The 22,812-nt window shown below is 43.9% G+C and overlaps 2 protein-coding genes across 4 annotated transcripts; one reads left to right on the top strand and one right to left on the bottom strand.

Annotated features, from left to right (window-relative positions):
• Positions 1 to 1,416: 1,416 nt before the first annotated feature.
• RPS26 (ribosomal protein S26) lies at positions 1,417 to 6,285 on the bottom strand. Its single transcript, XM_060763886.2, has 4 exons — positions 6,178 to 6,285; positions 3,217 to 3,394; positions 2,441 to 2,571; positions 1,417 to 1,512 (listed from the first exon to the last, which is right to left on the bottom strand). The coding sequence occupies exons 1-4, from the start codon at positions 6,178 to 6,180 to the stop codon at positions 1,477 to 1,479; spliced, it is 348 nt and encodes a 115-aa protein (XP_060619869.1). The 5' UTR covers positions 6,181 to 6,285; the 3' UTR covers positions 1,417 to 1,476.
• Positions 6,286 to 6,306: 21 nt separating this feature from the next.
• LOC132768204 (zinc finger protein 397-like) lies at positions 6,307 to 22,218 on the top strand. 3 transcript variants are annotated; one of them, XM_060763878.2, is made up of 4 exons: positions 6,307 to 6,372; positions 13,947 to 14,913; positions 16,842 to 16,956; positions 18,277 to 22,218. In XM_060763878.2, the coding sequence occupies exons 2-4, from the start codon at positions 14,236 to 14,238 to the stop codon at positions 19,257 to 19,259; spliced, it is 1,776 nt and encodes a 591-aa protein (XP_060619861.2). In that variant the 5' UTR covers positions 6,307 to 6,372; positions 13,947 to 14,235; the 3' UTR covers positions 19,260 to 22,218. The 3 variants fall into 3 exon arrangements, with proteins under 3 accessions (XP_060619861.2, XP_060619860.2, XP_067320040.1); XM_060763877.2 differs by lacking the exon at positions 6,307 to 6,372 and adding an exon at positions 9,921 to 10,251; XM_067463939.1 differs by lacking the exon at positions 6,307 to 6,372 and adding an exon at positions 12,017 to 12,148.
• Positions 22,219 to 22,812: the final 594 nt, after the last annotated feature.

Genomic DNA, 22,812 nt, shown 5'->3' with positions numbered 1-22,812 from the left:
AGTAAGATTTGAACAGAATGGACAGTCATCAACTCCCCTCAGAGGAAAGGCAAACGCCAAGGGAAAGAGCAGGTGCCTGGGCTGTACAGTGCCCCAATGACATTTTAATTATGCCAGTTGCTCTCGTTATTCCATAGATTTTTTAAAATCTGAAAACTGTTTTCAGCACACAAGAGCTCATCACGAAATAAAAAGGGAAGTCACCACTTCACATATTGCAAGGTGACAGGAAGTTATTCTTGTTTCTAATCTCCTTTTCCTGTACATCAAATCACTGCAAACAAACCAGTCAAATGTGGGCTACACAATTCTGTTGGGTGGATTTCGAATTGGTTAAGTAACTGAACCCAAAGGGGGCTCACCAATGGTTCCTCTTCATTCTGGAGAGAAGTGACTAGAGGAGTGCAACAGGGTTTGGTCCTGGGCCCAGTGCTGTTCAATATCTTTATTAATGACTTGGATGAAGGCTTAGAGGGCATGCTTATCAAGTTTTCAGATGACACCAAATTAGGAGGGATAGTTAATATTCCAGAGGACAGGATCAGAATTCAAAATGACCTTAACAGATTAGAGAGATGGGCCAAAACTAACAAAATGAATGTCAACAAGGACAAATGTAAAATACTCCACTTAGGCAGGGAAAAAAATGAAATGCAGATACAGAATGGGTAATGCCTGGCTTGACAACCGTACAATGTGAATTTTGGGAGTCTTAGTGGATAACATGTTGGACTTGAGCCAACAGTGTGATGCAGGAGCTTAAAAAGCCAATGGGACCTTGGGCTTCATCAAAAGGAGTCTAGTGTCTAGATCGAGGGAAGTCATGGTGCCTCTCTATTCTGCTTTGGTTAGACCTCACCTGGAATAACACTGTGTCCAATTCTGGGCTCCTCAATTTGAGAGAGATATTGACAAGCTGGAAAGTGTCCAGAGGAGGGAACTAAAATGATCAAAGGTCTGGAGACCATGAATCCCTATGATGAGTGTCTTAAAGGGCTTGTATGTTTAGTCTGTAAAAGAGAAGACTGAGAGAAGACATGATGGCCGTGTGGGCTTGTTTTCTGCTGCCCTGGAAACTAGGACTCGGAGCAATGGGTTTAAATGACAGGAAAGGAGATTCCATTAAGAACACTAGGAAAAACTTCCCAACTCTAAGAGCTATTCAGCAGTGGAACTCTCTGCCACGGAGTATAGTGGAAATTCCTTCTTTGAGGCTTTTAAACAGAGGCTGGATAGTCCATCTGTCAGTGGTACTTTGATTGTGCTTTTCTTGCATGGCAGAATGGGGGTTGGACTGGATGGTCCATGAGGTCTCTTCTAACACTATGATTCTATATGTCCATCAATGCCAACAGCTTTAAAAGCCTGCTCCTTTAATGATACAACCACAAAGAAAAAGTCCAGTAGCATACAGAATGACTGTAAATGTATTTATTTAGTTGGTATTAGCAACTTGACATCATTCCAACAATCTCTTTACATCGGTTTGGGGGGTGGTCTTGGTGCAGCACCCTGGAGGAAAAAAGGAAACCATCCGTTAGAAAACATTCATGTGGTTTTATCAGTTCTCCCTGTAGCAAGCCATTTTGTCTTTAGTCAGTTTCTAGGGTGGATTCAACAGAACAGGCAAGTGTGCATAATCCTCACCTTCCAGATCAGGCACTTAATGAATGCTAATTTATTACAGATTTTTAGTGTAGTCTGTAATTGTTGTATAGTTTATATGTTGTTGTAATTGGCTTCTTTGTAACTGTCTTTTACGTGTATTGTACACCGCCATGAGTCGCCCTAATGGGCTGAGAATGGCGGTTAATAAGTGCATCAAATAAATAAATAAATAAATAAATAAATAAATAAATAATTTATATTACTTGATAAGGTAAAGGTTTCCCCTGACATTAAATCTAGTTGTGTCTGACTGGGGGGGGGGGGGGTGCTCATCTCCATTTCAGAGCCAAAGAGCCGGCGTTGTCCATAGACACCTCCAAGATCATGTGGCCAGCACGACTGCATGGTGTACCGTTACCTTTCTGCAGAAGAAGTACCTATTGATCTACTAGTGTTTGCATGTTTTCAAACTGCTAGGTTGGCAAGAGTTGGACTGGCAGCGGGAGCTCACCCAACTCTCTTGATTTGAACCATCAACCTTTCAAGTCAGCAAGTTCAGCAGCTCAGTGGTTAAACCCGCTGTGGCACCGGCGACCCATATTTCTTGGTACCCCATCACATATCCATGGAGAAATATTTTAGTATATTTTAGATACCATTTCTTGTCTTTCTATCTCTGAACATGACAAGTGTTCATCTCATCTATTTACATGATTGCACAGTGCAATACAAAGAGGCCCAGCAGGCATGAGAGGGCTTCACCTCTGATATCAAAAGTGTTCATTTCAATTAAATGTAAGTGAGCCTCCATCTTTGGAGTCAGTCTACTTACTGCAGGCCTGAACCTGGGAGGAGGGGTGCGGTCCTTCCGAGCCTCACGGGAGCGGTTCCTCACCACCTTGCTGTGGATGGCACAGCTCACGCAATAGTGAAGCTTCACATAGAGCTTGGGCAACACATAGGCTGGGAAAAGAGGGACAAACAGCAGGGTCAGAACTACAGTCATTTCAGAAAGGTCCAAGTCAGCCAGGCACTTCCAGCAACGCCTCTATGTCTCCCTGTGGGTGAAAAACTTTCCAAAGGAAAATGATTTGTAAGAAAACACTTTTAATTGTTCCCCGGAGTTTAAAATCATATACAGCCTTCAGGTTTATTCAGGCAAAAACAACACATGGTGAACATCCAACTTGTTTCAGTTAGCAATCCGTGACAGATGGATCTACTCTTTTTCCACACAAAGACTTTTTCTTTTCAGTTATGGTGGTTAAATAACATGTCTTGACAAGATATCTAATCACACTATTCATTTACTTATTCTGACGAATTTTGCAAGCCATCTACAGCTTGGGACTTGCCTCCCACTTAGGTTTATTTATGTTATTTGCTCTTAAATTTTCAGGGCCTGGGGAGGGGGCGGGGAAACCTTGCAAAACTGTCCCCTGGAAGATATTGGAGAATTGTTCAAAAATGGAGCTGAGGTAAGAGGCCACAGAGCCTTGCCACTCTAGCAGCTCCTCTGTACAGTCCCACAACATCATCCTTTAATTTTGTATCTCATCACTTACAGAATGGTAAAATAAAACATGTGTGGTGGCAGAAAGTACTTACAGTCAAAGACGCTTGCTTCGGAGATGTCTCTGACAGCAGCTGCCTCTACAATGTTTCGGATGACAAACTTCTTAATAGCCTTATCCTTGGGGACACAGCGGGCACAGTTGGTACAACGAATAGGCTGGACATGCCCACGGCCCTTCTTGGCGCGGCCGTTGTTCCTTCTCTTCTTCGTCTGTTGAAACAGAAAAGAAAACATTAATAGGTGCCCATATCCTTCCCTGAGATCACATATGACTAATGTAAGCAAACTATCGGGCAAACAAGAGTGGAACCTATGCTGAAGTAAGTAGCCTCGGTTATCTTGCATAGGTTATGTATATAGCATTCATCCTTGTTGTTCTGTACCTTCAATATATGGCAACCCCTTATCATTGGGTTTTCTTAGCAGGATTTGTTTAAAGAAGGTGTTCCATTGCCTTCCTTTGAGGCCAAGTATGACTTGCACAATATCATGTAGTGGACTTCTGCACTAAGATGGTTGCTCAAGTTACCCAAATTCCAAAGTAATTCAAAACTCCATGTTCAATACATCTCTAGACTACAAAAAGACTAGAATCACCATAATCCCTTACTTGTGAGCTTCTGGATAAGAGCACCAGTTTCTCACAACATCTATGAGGGCAACTAGTCTAATAGCATGTAAAAGGAGGCCTGATACAGTCATGATAGTTGGATGGGGCCTCAGGGCTGTGATCTGATATTAGACAGAAGTAATAAGGCCAAACTACTATTTCTTGAAATGACTGTTCAATTTCATGGCCCTTACTTAAGTTTGATCTAGCAAGGCTTTCCTATATCCCAGCTAACGAGAGAGGACTTAGAAGATGCATATGCTTCATTTTTTAGTTAAACAGCAGCTCCACTAAAGTTATTTCCTGTTTTCAACAGGGGATTTTTTCTTTAAAAATTTAAGAAAAGGCTGGACTAGATGAGACAATAGGACAATGGCAGATGCATAGCACTATTTTATGTACTTATGCAACTCAACATTAGTTACAAATTTGAACTAAAGGCAATTCTGAGCCTTTGACAGAACAGCAATCTCAAAGTATCCAGCCAACCAATCCATTTATTTATTTTCCACCCTGGAGGGGACTCACATATAAGGCACAATTCGATGCCACACAAAAATACGTACAACAAAAATAAAAATATACACTAATACCACTAAAAACATCTCAAACATTAAAGCCAATTATTAAAATCATGTAATCCAACATCATAGTCCGAGACCATTCCAGCTGTCATTGCACCATTCTGCATTCACCTATTGCACTGAGATTAATGTCTGAAAGCTTGGTTCCACATCCATGTTTTTAGTTTTCTGAACACTGGGAGGGGGCTGAACTGCACTAATTAGGGAGGGAGTACCACAAGTGAGGGGCCACCACTGAGAAGACCCTGTCTCTCATCCCCACCAATCGCACCTGTGAAGGAGGAGGGACCAAGAGCAGGGCCTCCCCACAAGATCTTAACCTCTGAGATGGTTCATAGGGGGAGAAACGTTTGGACAGGTTAGCTGGGCCGGAACCATTTAGGGCTTTGTAATCTAGATATACGTTTTGTTCAACAACAACTGTTCTATTTCTTGCCTTTAAAGCCTTTACTAAGGCCTTGCATTCATTTTCAATTTGACTTAACAGTTAAACAGGTATTTGGCTGCCTTGTTTCATTGAAGTGAGGCATGACCAAACCCCCCTCCCATTTCCCTGCTCACACTCTCTCCAGATTGGCTCAGTCTCAGGTGTCGTCATGTATCCATGGGGGCACCTTCACTGTGGAATTATTTATTTATTTATTTGCGATACTTATAGCCCGCCTTTCTCAGCCATACGGCGACTCAAGGCGGGTTACAGATCGGCACAGCTCAGTCTCAGGCATTCATAAAAGTGCCATTAAAAACGATCAACATTACAATATAAAACATATAAAAACCATTAAAGCATATAATCATCGGTGTCATCCTGTTAAAAACATTATCCAGAAACATCGTCTGGCCACTCCATGTTCATCATTCATAGTTCTGTGTTATCCATTCCACTGCATTCTCAAAAGCTTGCTCAGAGTCAGGTCTTTCCTTTTTTCTTTTTTGGAAAATCATGAGGGAAGGAGCTGATCTAATATCTCTGGGGAGGGAGTTCCATAGCTGGGGGGCCACCACTGAGGAAGCTGTCCTTCGTCTCTGCCAATCGCACATGCAAGGCAGGCGGGAGCGAGAGCAGTGTTTGACACCACTTTAACCTGGTTCAATGCTATGGAATCCTGGGAGTTAATAGTTGGGGAGACACCAGCCCTCTTTGGCAGAGAAGGCTAAAGCCCTTGTAAAACTACAACTCCCAAGATCCCATAGCACTGAGCCATGGTAGTTAAAGCGGGGGTCAAACTGCATTAACTCTACGGTAAAGGCGTATTTTTAAAAAACCACACAGAATGTATATCTCGTTAATCAAAGTGGCAATCACCAGAGGGCCTACAAGCAAGTTGTTGCGAACACAAACAGGCACCACAACGGCGAACAGCGCTTTTTATTATTTCCTCTTGAAATTGGGCCCGAACGAGGCCTCGCGTTCTCAGACGTCACTTCCTCCCGGTCGGGAGGCCTAGAGAGAGCGCGAGGCGTGAAACTTCCGCCTGCTGGGAGCCTCGCGCCTCAACAGAACGGGGGCCCAGCTACCGTATTCTAACGGGGGAAGGGGAGAGCGTACCATTTCCAAGGGGGGGGGGGGATGGCTCACTTGGAAGATTCGCAAGGAATCTGTTACAAGGAGATGGTAGGCCATGGCTATTGTATTCACCCACCCCAAAACCCCAGCTTACACGGATACCCTCAAAGATGACCGCAGCTCGTGTTAATTATTCCTATCCCAAAGCCCCCCCCCCCTTCTTTTTTGCCGAGCCTTCTGCTGTCCCCTAATAATCCCAAGGCCTGCTCCCAGTGGCGCGTGCGCTACCCACCATTTCGACGCTGAGGAGGCGAAAGAGGGTCCGGCTTCCCCTCCGCCGCCCTTATATGCGCTCCCTCCGCAGGACGGAAGTGCTTCGCCCACACTTTCCTTCTACAACGCGAAGGGAGAAATAATCCCGAAGGGAAAGAAAACGCCCTTCACGCCACACTGACCGAAAAGGGAATTCAATCTCACTTCCACCCCGGTAAGTTTTAACCCCTGCAATGTTTTTGGACGGGACTATTTTTCCTCCTCTCTGGAGCGGAAGGTTATTCTCAAGAAAGACGTAATTCTCCCACAATGCATCAGCGGCGGATGCCCCACGGCTTCTCTTGGAGAGATGCATGCTGGGAGTTGTAGTTTTGCCCAGTTTTATTCTAAAACTAGCTGTACCCGCCACGCGTTGCTGTAGCCAACCTTCCCTCCTTCCTTCTCTTCCATTTCCCTTCTCTCTCCCCCCCCCCTTTTTCTTTCCCTTTTGCTTTCTCTCCTTTCTTCTCTACCAATTTTTGGACTGCAACTCCCAGCAGTCCTCCTGATCGATCTATCTATCTATCTATCTATCTATCTATCTATCTATCTATCTATCTATCTATCTATCTATCTATCTATCTATCTAATCTGTCTTATCTGGAGGACTGCTGGGAGTTGCAGTACAGGAATAGGAATTTGGAAATATGTAGGGATTGGGATGCTCTCAAAGAAATCCAAGAAGAAAGCTTGTAGCTTGGAAGCAGTGCATTTGGATCATCCTCCTCCCCTAAAGAGCCTGGTCTAGGGGGTGCTGGGAGCTGTAGTCCAAAAGAGAGTGTGGATATGCGATTGTCATCACCATCATCATTTAATTATTTATTAATCGCCCTCCATCCAAGATGCTCTAGACGATTTACAAGCTAAAATTGTAAAGGATAAAAATACATACATACAGATATTGATAAAAGATCAAAAGCTCTAGTAAAAAGCCAGGTCTTGAGTGCTAGGGTAAAAGGCCCTAACTCACGCATGGCTCTCATATAGGGTGGCAAGGAACTCCATAAGGCAGGGGCAGAAATAGAAAAAGCTCTGCGTCTGGTCCTTTCCAAGTGCACTTCTCTAGGACCCGGTATATAAAGTAAGTCACTTTGGGATGGTCGTTGCGACCTCCGATGATGGGAGAATGAGAGACGGTCCCTAAGATACGATGGACCCTGGCCGTAAAGAATTTTAAAGGTCAGAACTAGCATCTTATATAGACCACGGTAATCAGTTGGAAGCCAGTGCAAATGCCGCAACACTGGTGTTATATGGCATTTCATGGATGTTCTTGTGAGTGTTTTGTTTTCCAGGGGAAGTCGTTTTGTGCATGTGCTGTTGCGTCTTTTTGCTTTTTTGGCTTTTTAAGTCCCTCCCATTGTGTTTTTACGAGTGATGGTGACTCGCTGGCCTGATAGGTGTATAGTGTCCAAATTTGATGTCAATTCATCCAGTGGTTTTTGAGATATTAATCCCACAAACGAACATTACATTTTTATTTAGATTGGGAAAGGCATATGGCAGGTTTGTATACTCTCACCCAACCTATTCAATTTGTATGCAGAACACATGCGATGTGCAGGGCTTGTCGAATGCAAGGCAGGGGTTAAAATTGCTGGATGAAACATTAACAACCTTAGATATGCAGATGATACCACTTTGATGGCCAAAAGCAAAGAGGAGCTGAGGAACCTTATTACCAAGGTGCAAGAAGAAAGTACAAAAGCTGGGTTGCAGTTAAACGTAACCCCCCCCCCCCCCAAGATTCTGGCAACCTACGGATGTGAGAGCTGGACCATAAGGAAGACAGAACGAAGGAAGATGGATGCTTTTAAACTGTGGTGCCAGCTGAACTGCTGACCTGAAGGGTGGTGGTTCAAATCCGCAAGACAGGATGAGCTCCCGTCTGTCAGCTCCATCTTCCCATACAAGGATATGAGAGAAGCCTCCCACAGGATGGTAACACATCCAGGCATCCCCTGGGCAACATCTTTGCAGACAGCCAATTTTCAAGTCACTTCTGACACAATAAAAAAACCCTATTGCATGGCTGCTGAGAATGGGTTCTGGTGTAGGCATAATTCAAGATTCTTTATATATCCATTAGCCAAGATGCACAGCTGTTTATCCCATTATGGGTTGCTTTGGATATTACGGTAAGTGTCCACAATAAGATTTTAAAGGGGCAGCACCACAGGATGACCCAGACCAATTTAGCATGACACCCCCCCCCCCCCCACCAATACTAGTATTTCATAGAAGATATTAACTCTGTGTTGCATGTACAAACTTGAACAACTTTGAGTTTCTTTCCTGCACAGTGATGTGATCTCCTGTTATCTTGATTGTTGACCGTGAAGTCTGGGCAGGACAGGGACTGTGGTCAGCCTGAATCCAGCTTTGGGGGGGGGGGGGGAGCACCAAATCACTGGAATGCTCTACCAGAAGCGATTAGACCTGCCTCCACCCTCATGTCTTTTAGGAAAATTTTGAAGACTTTCCTGTTTGGAATAGCTTTTAACTGATTTGTGGCAGAAGCCTGGGATTTGCATGTTATAATTATATTTTATCTCCTTGGGGAATTTTTAGAATGTTTTTGCTTATTTTATGATAGTTTTTATGTCTTACGAGGAAGATTATATAAACTATTCGGGGCTAGTTTTAATGGTCTCTGTTCTATTGTATGTTTTGATGCTATTGTAAACCGCCTTGAGTCCATTGGGGAAAGGTGATACAGAAAATTCCCAAATAAATAACTAAATAAATAAATGTGATGTATCAATAAAATTAACAAGAACTGCAACCACTGTATTACAACACAACCAGGAAACTCCAGGGGACCTTAAAAACTCAAAACTATGTTTAACCCTGTGTCATGTTTCAAATAATCATGGAAATTGTGTCTTAGATGTTGCCTTATTGTGGCATACTCACAATATTGTGTATTGGGAAATATTGGTATTTGGAAAATATTGGTTTTTGTACTCTGGTTTCCAGAATTCCCCAGCTACCAATTCTTTTAGCTTCCTCTCACATATTTATGCATGGCTATCATGTCTCCTCTCAGCCTTCTCTTCTTCAGGCTAAACATGCCCAGCTCTTTAAGCTGCTCCTCATAGGGATTATTCTCCAGACCCTTGATAATTTTAGTCGCCCTGCTCTGGACACATGCCAGCTTGTAAATATCTCTCTTCAATTGTGGTGCCCAGAATTGGACACAATATTCCAGGTGTGGCCTAACCAAGGCAAAACAGAGGGGTAGCATGACTTCCCTGGATCTAGTAGACACTTGACTCCTATTGATGCAAGCCAAATCCCACGGCATCACATTGTTGGCTCATGTTTAACTTGTTGTCCACAAGGACTCCAAGATCTTTTTCACACGTACTGCTCTCGAGCCAGCCATTGTCCCCCATTCTATATCTTTGTATTTCATTTTTTTCTGCCTAAATGGAGTATCTTGCATTTGTCATTGCTACGTGTCAAGCCGTACAAGGGGGAAGGACCAGAATTGGAAACCAGGAGCTCCAAAGGCCCTTTGTCAACAATTGTTTGTCCTGACTTTTGCAGAAGTGAGGGAAAGAGCCATTTTTAAACTGATTAATCTATGTCATGCAAATGCTGCAGATAAGAGTGGGGCTCAGTTTGGTGAAGAGGCAATGGACATCAAAGCCTTGCAAGTCGGGCACTGCCAGGAGGCTTTCCCTTGCCGAGTCCTCCTCGACTGCCCCCCTCCCCGCCCTGAAAAAGAAAATCCCCCAAAGCAACAGGGCCGGGGTCCTTGCAAGAGTTAAACCGCCTGTTCCACCCGATCCTGAAACCAGTTGAACAGGAGCCCTTGGTCTTAAGCCGGCTTAGTGCTGCTATTGAGCGAGCGCTAAGCCCCGGAGCAGGAGAGGAGGCCCGGGAAGAGAGAGAGAGACAGAAGAGGGAGGGAGGGATGGAAGGGAGGAAGGAAGGAAAGGGGGATGCCCGAGTTTGTTGGCCTCCCTCCCACTCCGCCCTGGATTAAAGGCCTCGGGATTTGAATCTGATGAAGGAAGGAAGGGGTGCACAGAGCCGTCGGGGAGAGGTGAGTTTTGGGGGCAGAAAGGAAGGAAGGAGGAGAAGGGAAAGAGGCGGGGAAACATTGGGGGGGGGGTCAAGAGGGGCTCAAGGTCTTGTTTGGAGGGGAGAATCTCCTCCTTCTAGATCCCTTTGTCCAGCCGGCCTTGGACCCCGACTGGACACTGATAAATACCCCACCACACCCCCCAATTTTACGGCCTTTGCTGGTAGAATTGGATCAACCCCCCCCCCCCCCGCTCTCGTTTAAAAATGGCCCAGTCCCCCTCCCTTGGGCTTCTCCCTAGAGTTTGCCCATCCGCGCTCCCCCCCCCCCCTTTTCTGTGCCATTAGTTGGTTCGCGCCGCTCGCTGCCCGTTGGCAGAGGGAGGACGAGTCCATCACTGGAGTCGGGATGGGGGAGTTCTCCCATCTGGTCGCTTATGGAGAAAGGGGCGTTGTTGGGGCGTCCCTCGCCTGGCTGTGGGGAGGGGACTCTGAAGCCTTCTCCTCCCCAACGTACTTAACTCCTAAACCGATTAAGGACGCCGTTTAGCCCCGCTCCCAGACAATAACAGCTCTGTTTGCCTCCTGCTCCAGCTCTGAAGAGCGGGGGGCCAGCCTGCTTTATTTAACCCCCAGACCCAAGGTTAAACCTGTCAGTCTCAGCACCTGTCAGTCTCAGCAGGGAAGTGGGGTCCACCAACAAGAGGCCCTGCAGCAAAGTTGAGAAGTGGTTGTACCCATAGACAGACAGACAGACACAGCATGTGCCCACTGGTTAGGAAACAACTCCAAATGGATTCAGGCTGTTGAATTAATGGCATGTGTCCAATTGTCCTAAGCTGGGTAGGAAACAAGTCCAATTGGATCCACACTGTTGAATTAATGTAGTTTGACACTGCTTACATTGTCATGACTCAGTGCTGTGGAATCATAGGGATTTGGGGCTTGATGGGACCAAGACTCCTTAAAGGCCTTATAAAGCTACAATTCCTATGATCACTGAGCTGTAGACTCAAACTGCATTAAGTCTATAGCAGGCATGGGCCAAGTGTTTGCTTGCATTACAAATAAGATATGTACAGTGTGCATAGGAATTCATTCATGCTTTTTAAAAATTATAATCTGGCCCTCCAACAGTTTGAGGAACTGCGATCTGGCCCTCTGTTTAGAAAGTTTGGTATAGATGTTCCCCTTGAGGCCATGTGTTGCTTCCAGGGAGTAATATAAATTGGGATCCTGTTGGGGATTTACACCCACAGGGATTCGGACCAGGGCTGTGCCCGAATTCATATTGATGTACATCTCAATCCATTCATTGTGTATTACACCAATAAACATAATGTTGTTTTATGTATCCTTGCAATTCATTATCAGGATCTCTTAGTGCCTCTGATACATAGCTTCATCTGCATAATACTGTGATACAGAATCTGGCCAATAAGTTTTTGAAAAAGAAACTAAACTGATACTTGTTTCCAACCGCCATGAGCAAAATAGTTCAGTCATTTCCAACTCTTCGTGACCTCATGGACCAGCCCACGCCAGAGCTCCCGGTCAGCTGTCACCACCTCCAAGGTCAATCCAGTCACTTCAAGGATGCCATCCATCCATCTTGCCCTTGGTCGGCCCCTCTTCCTTTTTTCTTCCATTTTCCCCAGCATCATTGTCTTCTCTAAGCTTTCCTTTCTTTTCATGATGTGGCCACATCATGAGAAGTGGACTCAGATAACCTAGTTCAAAGCAGATATTGTGGGATTTTCTGCCTTGATGTTCTGTTGTTTATTCGTTCAGGTGCTTCCAACTCTTGGTGACTTCATGGACCAGCCCATGGTAGAGCTCCCTGTCAGCCGTGGCCACCCCCAGCTCCTTCAAGGTCAAGCCAGTCACTTCAAGGATCCCATCCATCCATCTTGCCCTTGGTCGGCCCCTCTTCCTTTTTCCTTCCATTTTCCCCAGCATCATTGTCTTCTCCGAGCTTTCCTGTCTTCTCATGATGTGGTCAAAATACTTCATCTTTGCCTCTAATATCCTTCCCTCCAGTGAGCAGTCGGGCATTATTTCCTGGAGTATGGATTGCGCCTAGACATACAAAGTCTGTCACTGCCTCCATGTTTTCTCTCTCTATTTGCCTTGATATTCTGGCTTATATGGTTGTGTGGAAGGGCCCTAGAGCTTCAGGCAGACCCGGGTCTTTCCCATTACCTCTGTTATGGCATTTTCCAATTGAAATGTTAGAATAAAACCCGGATCTTCTGCATTCCCCAAAAATATGCAAACATGCATTCAAGTAATCCTAGCTCAGGGCCTTCTTGTCTGGGATTAGGAGTTTTCAATTTATAGGATATGGTCTCCAGAAAGGTTCCCCCCCCCCCTCTTTCCTTGGTATCTCTTTTTTTAAATATATTACCGACTGAATAGTCCCACAAACTAAAGGCATTTCCACATCCATATAACCCAGAATATCAAGGAAATTCCACATCTTCTTTGAACTGGGTTATTTGAGTCCACGCTACCATATATTCCACTTCAAAGCAGAAAATGTGGGCTTTTATTCAGCTGTGTGGAAGGGGCCTAAATCACTGTATCCAGGAACATACCACCTGCTCCCTTAACGGAGCTGAACTGCTTTGATTTCCTTTGAGCTATAGAGGTTTGTGCCCATCAACAGGCTATAGGCTTTTCCTGATTTAAATCCATTGTGGAGCATAATCGTAGCATTGTCTGTTTCTACACAAGAGTGTGCCTGGAAATAATCCACCATCTGTGGCTGCCTCACAATATTGTGCTGCTCACAGAAGAAGGATGGATACTGATGCAATCACCCAGATAAGATCATCTTTACACTCCGATTTCCAATTTCTATAATATAATCGATAAATGTTCCCCATTCTAGGCACAAAAATGAAAGTTTTGAACAGTCAAAATTAGCAATACTGTTTCAGGCATAAAGGAATACTAATTCTATCTTCTTCTTTTTTTGTCTGTAACATTATAATATAATGGTGACAGTATGTTTACATTGCTCTTATAATCCACACAGTGGCTTTAATATTTGTCCCTTGCTGTAGATGTCACCTTTTTGCTGCTACACCATGCATTTTAACTTAGTTCTCTCATGGGTTGGGCATTTATAAGTGTGTTGGGCTGCACAATATGTATTTGTGGCCAATGTGGCCAAGATACTGCCATGTATTTTGTATCTCACCTGTCTTTCTCAGTCTGCCAAGAGGAGACACAAAGTTCATTTGGTGGTCAGTCATTATTTTTCAGGCTAATTTACTTCACAGAGCTGTTTTGAGAGGGTTTTGTGTGTGTCAGGAGTGACTTGAGTAACTGCAAGTCACTTCTGGTGTGAGAGAATTGCCTGTCTGCAAGGTCATTGCCCAGGGGGTGCCCAGATGTTTGGTGTTTTACCATCCTATGGGAGGCTTCTCTCATGTGCCTGCATGATAAGCTGGAGCTGACAGACAGGAGCTCACCCCGCTCCCCGGATTCAAACAGCCGACCTTTTGGTCACCAATCCTGCCGGCACAACAGTTTAACCCATTGTGCCACCATTTTGAGAGTGAAAAATTGGTAAATTTGAGAGTGAAATAATGAGTAAACATACCTTATCTATCCCAAGCACTTTGGGAGGAAAGTCAGAAAATGTTCATGGATGATACTTTGTTTCTTGTACTCCTTTGATTCTTTTATTGTGTTTGTTTTTCTTCTCAGGAATAAGCTGCAGGTAAATGAAGAGGAACGCATGCCCAAACAGTGACTCCAACCCACATGCCCTGTGAGCTGTCAGAAGCATGTATCAAGCAGGAATTCTTGATATCCCACAGAGGAAAAAGAAAGCAAGAGAGGCTTCTAAGTGATAAAATAATAAAAGGGACAAAGAAATCCGATTGTGAATGAAGATAAATCTGTCACCAGAGTGATAAAATATTTGAAACTGGTGGCAACCCTGGGTCTCCAAGTTCACAGAAGGTTTGACAAGAGGCTTACTCCAGTCGTGAAAATGGAGAAGCAGTCCTGGGAAGGTCCCACCGAGGGACTGGAAAGTACAGGAAGAGACGTCTTTTCCATCCAGTCTGGGATCATGCGAGATCTACCCCGTTGGACCATCATGAGGCAGGAAGGCATCCCTCACCACCTGGAATCTCAGTGGCAGGATTTCTTGAAGACCATGCAGTCCTCTCCAGTGAGATGGGGAAGGCCACCCTTGCCAGAACTGGCCTCCTGGGATGACCTGGTCGCCTTTGAGAGGGTGTTTGGGGCCTGCCAGTGGCCTCAGGGAGACATGGTGGCTCGGCTAACGCCCGCTTTCCACCCAGACGCCCAGGAGGCCGCTAGCCGCCTGAACTCCAGAGACAAAATGGATGCCTTCCTACATGGAAATTCTGTTAGCACAGAGATACACCGCCAACGCTTCAGGCAGTTTTGCTACCAGGAGGCCGAGGGCCCTCGCGAGATCTGCAGCCGCCTGCGGGAACTCTGCCATTGCTGGCTGGAGCCAGAGAGCCGTACAAAGGAGCAGATCCTAGAGCTGCTGATTCTAGAGCAGTTCCTGACCATCCTGCCAGAGGAGATCCAGAGGCAGGTCAAGGAACGAAGCCCAGAGACCTGTGCCCAAGCAGTGGCCCTGGCAGAAGGGTTCATCCTGAGGCAGCAACAAGGCGAGCTGCGGGAAGAAGAGGTGAATAATTCTTAGGAGGAGCAGAGTGGCAAAAACAGCAGGAGAGCATAGATTATTCAGGCATGGGTAAACTTCAGTCCTCCGGGTATTTTGGACGTCAACTCCCACAATTCCTAACAGCCTATTGGCTGTTAGGAATTGTGGGAGTTTAAGTTCAAAATACCTGGCAGTACCTGGGCTATATCCTCTGTCTCTTTGGTGTGGTTGTCTTATCGCTTGAAGGTTTGCCAATTGAACACTGGACAATACTCCCGCGTCTTTTGTAGTTGTGTAGAAGAGGGTATTTCAGTAAGTTCCTTTCATGTCAAGAGGTAACAAACAATCCTGTCTGAAATTCCCTTTTCTACACAACCATTAAAGATACTGGAGCCACCTCCAGTTTCCACTCTGGCAACCCTTGCTCTGTCTTTCTGCATGAAATGGAATGCCATTGCTATAAGGTGTCATATACCCTTTCAAGAGCAGGGAGCAAGGAACCTGCTACATATACATTACCATGGTACACAGAATGACACTGACCAGGCGTATTAAACTCCTTCAGTTTCCTACTGAAAAAGGAGAAGGAAAAACGGCTTTTATCAATAATGATACAACAGTGCCCTTCCCTGGTTGGTTTTCCTGCTTTGTAACTTTGGTTTTTCAAGGCAACTGTGTGAAGAAGGTGATTGTGAAAACAGCTGGAACAAAGGATTAGAAGAGAAATAGAAAAAGACAAGTAAATGTATTTGCTATGTAAGTAGTCATTCAAAGCCTTTGGCAAGCAAATAAATGTCTTATTAACTATGTTAGTAACCTTTGAGTAGGTATTACTGACAGCTTCAAAGAAGGAAATGTATTCTATTTATCTCATCTTGGCTGGAAACGGGCCATGTCGTATCAGGAACAGCACCCTCAGAAAGGTATTCTGCTAAGGGGACATTTATTTATTTTATTTATTCACTACACCTATATCCCGCCCTTTTCAGCAAGAAGGCTACTCAGGGCGGCATACAAGCAGGCAACAATTAGATGCCAAACACATATAGATACATCTTTTTTGTGTGAAGTACATTGTACCTACAACACATGATGCCCAGGTCTCCTAAGAAACCACTGTTTCTGGTAGTCAAATCAGTATTCATAGGGGCAATGATATGCAGTATTTTTTTTCCAATGCTGTACTCTCTTAAAACCCGAAGAAATCACTTTTTGGTATTTCAAATATCATTTGCTTGGATCTATGAGTAGAAAGTTGCAATTGGGTTTCTATTTCAATTCTGTGTAACAAAAAACTACTGGACTAGATGAACTGTCCTTGAATTGTAGTGGCATGTTAGGGATCAAGATGCCTCTGATATAAGGAATATACAGTAGTTTGCAGCTGTAACAGTTGTACAACATACCAAAAATATCCATGTGTTTGCAAAGTTGGGACTCTGGTTTCCAAAATGCTTAGAATGTCCAAATGTGTCACTCTCAGTTAAACCGTAATATATATCTGATCCAGGAACTGTTTAGTGGGAAGAGTCAGAAGACAAATGGAAGTACTTTTTCACGTAGTGCATAATTTAGCCGTATAACCCCTTGTCAAAAAAATGCAGGGAAGATTGCCATCTTCAATGACTTTAGAAGGCACATTCTTGGACAACAAGGTTATCAGTGGCGGCAAGTTGTGATGGTTAAGTGTTTCCACCAGTCCCAGATGCAGCATGCCTACAATATCAGTTGCTGCAGACTATGAGAAGGAGGTTGCTATTATGTTTTTGTTCTGGTTATGGGTTACAACATTGAACAAATAAAGTGCTAGACTAGATGGGAATTTGGTCTGATCCAACACATGCACCCTTGTGTTCCAATGGTATGCTAGGAATCAAGAGGACTTTGATGTAGGAAAATGTACCCTTTCCCACTAAGACTGTTTGTGAACTGAACTTCCGTTGTTGTTCCAGGGCCCTGAGCCATTCCAAGAAGCGGTTGTGGATTTTTCAGGAGCACAAAGAGTACCTCCGAATGCCAGGCAGAGGCAGCTTGCCAAGGAGGCGAGAAGGGAGGATAATGCTTTGGGTAAGGATATATTTGGCCTCAACTACTTCCCTTTAGTTCTAAGGAACAGTTGTAATCCTATCATATCCTTCTGCATTGTTTCTGTGCTTTTGTGTGTTGTTGTGGGCTCCACTTTGTACTAGTTTAACTTTTGCCTAGATAGATGGTTCCAGGAAGTGATGTCAAGAGACTCCTGCTATTCGCTACCAGAATTATCCATTGGAATTTCCCCAGAATTCTGTATTTTATATTTATCTGCATAAACACACTGTATAAAAAGTTGATCTTAATTTAAATGCTCCCTGTGTACAGCTGACATTGAAAAATCATTGGAAACTTTCACTTATAACATGGCAGCTCATTTTTGGCTTGTGAAGTCACAGGCTTCCTATAATATTTACTTACTTACTTACAGTATTTATATCCTGTCTTTCTCAGCCTGAAGGCGACTCAAGGTGGCTTATAGTTGGCAGCAATTGGATGCCCCAGCTGACATAAAATACAGTTTAAAAACATTTAGCATAGAATATAAAACCATACAAAAACCACTAAAAACATGAGAGTTGTATTGAGCTTGACTGGTTTACAACCTAATTTCAGCAAAAAGTCAAACTCATCTGTGCTTTTTGAGAGCAGAAGTGGATTTTGATCTTGTCCTTCTACAATCTAAATGTCAAATTTTTATACTACTTTATTTGTAAATATATCATTTTATCACAATTGCCGTATGGCCGTTTGATTACGGAAAGGCTCTTTAAAGGCCTTGGACCCAGAAAGAACTTCTAAATCCAATTATAAACAAAACCATTCACGAGAGCTATGCAAAGCATTTTTATGGGCACACTCACAAAGTTCTTTAAATGAATCGAGATGTTTGTTTGCATATCTTCGGTAAATCTTACTGCAGAATTCTAGATAAATGGCCATGATCATGGGTTGCTCCACAGATCTCTACCTTAATGGCTGTATGAAAATGTAAGTATTTGTATATAATTGATGCTTGGAAGTGTTGTGACCTTCTAGATATTTTTGGACTAAAACTAAGCATTCCTCTTAATTAGCAACAGTGGCTAAGGCTGATTGGGAACTGCTGTCCAACAATATATGGAGAACTGCACATTTACCATCCCTGTTATAAATGTCTCAAAGTAGTGCAATCTTCCCTAACCTGCCATCCTCCAGAAGTTTGGGCAGTTATTTCATGTTGTTGGGGAATTATGGGAGTTCTCCTGTATCACATCTATAGGTTGCCAAGTAAGGTCAGTCTGGACAATAGATATGGGGCAGTTTCCGTTTATCTGTCCCTGGGATAACGCTGTGATCTGCTTCTTTGCCCTGAAGGTCCCAATCCTACAAGCAAATCTGAGGAACAGCATGACTCTAAGGAGTCCAGGGAAGCAGAGGAAGATGAGGAGGCTCTTCCATCATCTGAGGGAATCCAAAGAAAAGAAAAATGCCACCTCTGCATTGAATGTGGCAAAAGCTTCACTCGTCCCTCAGACTTAGCTAAACACCTGAATGTTCATACTGGAGAAAAACCATACCTATGTGTTGAGTGTGGGAAAAGCTTTAGCCAGCTGTCTCATCTTACAAGACATCAGAAAATCCACTCAGGAGAGAAACCACACATTTGCTCTGAGTGTGGAGACACCTTCAGCCAGCGGGCTTACCTGGTCAGCCATCAAAGAAGCCATTCGGGAGAACAGCCATACCGCTGCTCATACTGCCAGAAATGCTTCAGCCATCAGTCAGCCCTTAAGATCCATGAGCGAAATCACATGGGCCAGAAACCCTATGCCTGTACTGACTGTGGGAAACGGTTTGTTTCCTCTTCCTCCCTCTCAACCCACAGGAGGATCCATACAGGGGAAAAGCCCCATGCCTGTGGGGTGTGCGGGAAAAGATTCATCCAGCATTCAAACCTAGTCTCACACCAACGAACCCACTCGGGGGAGAAGCCGTACTCCTGCAAAGTGTGTGACAGGAGGTTCGCTTACCCTTCTGATCTTACTAGGCATCAAAAAATCCACACGGGAGAGAAGCCTTACCCCTGTGATGAATGTGAGAGGAGATTCACCCGGCTCTCTGATCTTATTACGCACCAGCGCATTCACACAGGAGAGAAGCCCTACCGCTGCCTTGAGTGTGGGAGAAGGTTCAGGCAGAGGGGAGTGCTGGTGAAGCACCAGAAGTGTCACTCAAAAGAGAATCCAAAAGAGAGTGAGTTGGTATTGCAAGCCAACCAGGAACTCAGCATTCAGGACATAAAGGAAGAGCAGGAGAACCTGGCAGAGTCCCGCTTGATTTCCTCATCCAGTCCCTGATGCCCATCAACCCTACATAGCTGCACAAGAAGGAGCAACAGTCTTGAGCACAACCCTGGAAAGTCTCCATTGTGCTCTCTTCTCCCTTTCTTCTGGTGCTTAGGTTTGGTCATGAGAACAGCTGACTATTGCTGTCCTCCACTTGGCTGTGGTTACAAGTGTGGGAGGGAAGAAGCATTTTGGAGAGGAGCTGTAAGTTCAGTAGGGAAATTTTGTTATTTTCCTCCTCCACATTTCCTTGGTCACTGTGACCTTTGGAAGAAGCTGGAATCATGCGATCTGATTGGGATGCAGCAATAGGGATGGGAGGGGATACCCTCTTCCTAGGAATGAGTCTGTATTTTGTTGGCCAGATTAAATAGGTACAAGGACTCTCTGCAAAACAAATAGCTCTCTGCTACGTTGGGAAATAACTGCTGAAGGCATTCATCTGCTATCTATCAACCCAAGGAATGGCTGTGACAATGACCTCTTCACACATTGTTAGCTGGGGACAGAGTGAATCAAGTTCTTCCCTGCTAGGCAACAGTCAGCAGAGGATGAAGGAATGTAGTCAGATCACACATAAACCAACAATGCTTTATCATACATAGGCCCTAATGCAGAAATACCGGTGTTAGTAATATTCCATGCATCATTCCATATTAAGCATTGGTGGTGACTCCCATCTCCCATTCTTTTTTGTGTCAAACCCATGGGCTGTCAATCCAGACAGGATGATGCCTAGTCAGCTGCCATCATCACCTTTTCATACCTGTCCTCCTCCCTCACTGCCAACTCCCACATCAACTTGAACTAGAATCATAGAGTTGGAAGAGACCTCATGGGCCATCCAGTCCAACCCCCTGCCAAGAAGCCAACTAGGGCTGATTAATAATGTAACGACTTGACTTATACTTACTCGGCCCAATGGCAGCAATTAGTGTGACTAATTCTGGCACTCCAGAATCTCAGAGAGGATTTTGTTCAGCCTTGATGTGCGAGACAGAAAAGGACAGGGATCAGATCTGAAACTTTATGCAGGCAAGGGCTTCTACCACTGAATTATGGCCTGTTGATTTTGACAGCTAGAGCTCAAACCTGAAAGTTATTTTCATACATGGTGGTAAAGAGAGGCAGCCCTAATTTTGATGCTGTTACTTAGAAGAATGGCCAGTCTAAGCTAGGCAGCAGGGAAAGAAATCCCCCCCCAGGCCTTAGTATTAATGAACACTGAATAGAGTTGTACATTGAGGTGGAGAATGTGAGTAGGAAGAGCAGGAACTAAACTTGGCTTGCACAAATTTGTGCTTGGCGCCTGTTCATTACTGCTTGTTTCTGTCAGGACTCCTGCAGTGTTAAATACAGAAATTCAATTATGGAAAAAGCTGAATTGCTTCTGTTCAAGACCATGGAGCCATGCCAGGAAATAAAAGTGGCAGCCTAGTGGATGCAGTGGCCGATCTCTTCCCGATTTTGACCCAGTGCTATCACGTCAAGTGAAACATTTTGATGTAAAATGTGAACTGTTGCTAAAGTTAGGTCAAAGTGGAGGGAGGGGAATAGTTGCTTTTGAAGGTGGGGTAAGAATTAGGTTAGAGTGATACTTGTTTGAAAGCAGAAAACATATTTTGTAGGACGAGAGCATCCAAAACATTAACATGGAATTGACAAACAGGTGATCTGTGATTTCACAGAAGCATAGATGCTTCTCCTAGTTATCATACTAATCTTGCAAAGTTTGTGGGTAATCCCTGTTAGGGAAGCAAAGTTATGTTTGGGATCGAAAGAGGGCGAGGGAGGTGCAGACTCAAATGTCCAGTCACCAGATGACAGGGATTTTGTGTCCTAGTATAGGTAGTATCTCGCCTCTTTTCATGATACCAGTGAAATGACTGAAATGTCCATTTAATTGCATATAACTTCTTGGCATCAAAATTGGGATATTTACTAAGCAGAATTTCTATACTGTACTATTAGATCACTTCAGGCAGGGGGCTGACATATTATCGACTTCAGATTGTTTTAGTAAATACAATCATGCTCCTGGAAGGTAACCACTTTGGCCCATACTTTTGTGAACAGTACAAGTTTGCAAGCATGAGACAACTGTCAACATATCTCACCGTACACATTTCCGCATCTCTTCTGACATCTTGGCAATTAGGTGCTTTTTGGTTCAGACATCAAGAGAAAGGCTGTTTAGCTCCAGTAGTTTCTATTACAGTTGTGTTAAGTTGTAGGACATAAATAATTAGGCCTAAGCCCCCCCCCCCCCCGCTAGTCCTGCCTACAACAGACTCATTGAATCAATAGGATTTACCAACAGTGGCTCACATTCAACAACTGATCGAATGGGTCTGCTCAGTTTGGAGTTTCTTTCTTGTTAAATACTCATTTCCATCCCACCCAATGTGTTTTTACAGTTTCTTTGCTGAGTATTATCCAGTATCATGTCAACTTAAAACTGAGGTTACTGCATCGTTATTTGGAGTCTCACAAACCGATGATGTCATAAACAAGAATTCTGTCACTTATTTTCTTATCCAGCTGAAAACAAAATTGACTTACAATTTTCACAGTAAAGCATGAAAGCAGAAGGTCAGTGTTGGTTCTTGCTCAAGTAACAAAAGATAATTGGGGGTAGGCAAAACAATATTAAAACAGAGGGAATATTTGGGGGAGGCAGTACTTAGTTACAACCAAATCTCAGTGTTAATACTGTAGTATGATTTACATAGTTCCTTAATGCTTTCCATAATTAAAATATAGTTTGTATTCAAGAATGCTGTTGTTTGTCTCGACTTAACCCCGTCAAATTACAGGTTCACCAGAGGGTGGACAGCCATGGAAATACGACCCAACTACAAAAGACGTAATGACTAGAAGGCTGTTCAAACAATTTAACAACTCATATTAAAATGTCTATGTGTAGGTTTGGAACTTAACCTAAATAAAATTCCTTTGAGATTTAGAAAGAGCTGAAGGAATAATGCTGCTTTAAATTTACTGCTATTCTTTTGTGTGCACATGGTTAATTTCCTTTCACAACCTTTTCAACAGACAACTTTTTTGTATTCACTTATTTTTCTTGATTTAGGAAATAGCTATCTGAAGCAGGAAAAACCAAGTGGCATTCCTTTGCTTATAATCAATACCTTTATTGCCCTCCTAAACATACAAAACAGGCAGTACGGCAAGAGAAAACTAGGATAGGAAGCTCCAGTGTCCTAAGATGAGGATGGATTACTCTCTACCTCCCTACAACTGGCATTTCTCACCTGGTAAAATTGACTAAGCAATGAGATATAGGATGTGGAGGGCCTAATATTGGCGATATTGCAATACCCCACAGATGTGATTGCTAATACTACACAAGAGTTTTCAGCATTCATTTAGGAAAGTAGAGAGAGTTTCAGGGACATCTTAGTAGGCAGTTAGCCCTTACCTGATCTATTGCATATATCCAAAATGATGTTTTCACAAGCAGAAAGGTGGTGCTGCTCCCCACCATGGACAAATATGAAGTTTTCAGGACTTGCTCTAATCCCAGCTCAACAGACAGGTAAGAGGA

Source organism: Anolis sagrei, chromosome 2, assembly GCF_037176765.1.
Source record: "Anolis sagrei isolate rAnoSag1 chromosome 2, rAnoSag1.mat, whole genome shotgun sequence".
In the NCBI taxonomy this organism is placed as follows: Eukaryota; Metazoa; Chordata; class Lepidosauria; order Squamata; family Dactyloidae; genus Anolis; species Anolis sagrei.
Note: the sequence above shows the minus strand (reverse complement) of the source record. Positions and strands in the feature narration are given on the sequence as shown.

Bases quoted from the DNA above. Each gene is read 5' to 3' on its own strand.
- RPS26 (XM_060763886.2), bottom strand. The intron at 2,572-3,216 runs GTAAGTACTTTC...CTCTTTTCCCAG, and splicing joins CGAAGCAAGCGTCTTTGACT to CCTATGTGTTGCCCAAGCTC. The intron at 1,513-2,440 runs GTAAGTAGACTG...TTTTTCCTCCAG, and splicing joins CTCCCAGGTTCAGGCCTGCA to GGTGCTGCACCAAGACCACC.
- LOC132768204 (XM_060763878.2), top strand. From the start codon at position 14,236: ATGGAGAAGCAGTCCTGGGAAGGTCCCACCGAGGGACTGGAAAGTACA. The intron at 14,914-16,841 runs GTGAATAATTCT...TTGTTGTTCCAG, and splicing joins GCGAGCTGCGGGAAGAAGAG to GGCCCTGAGCCATTCCAAGA. The intron at 16,957-18,276 runs GTAAGGATATAT...TTTGCCCTGAAG, and splicing joins AAGGGAGGATAATGCTTTGG to GTCCCAATCCTACAAGCAAA.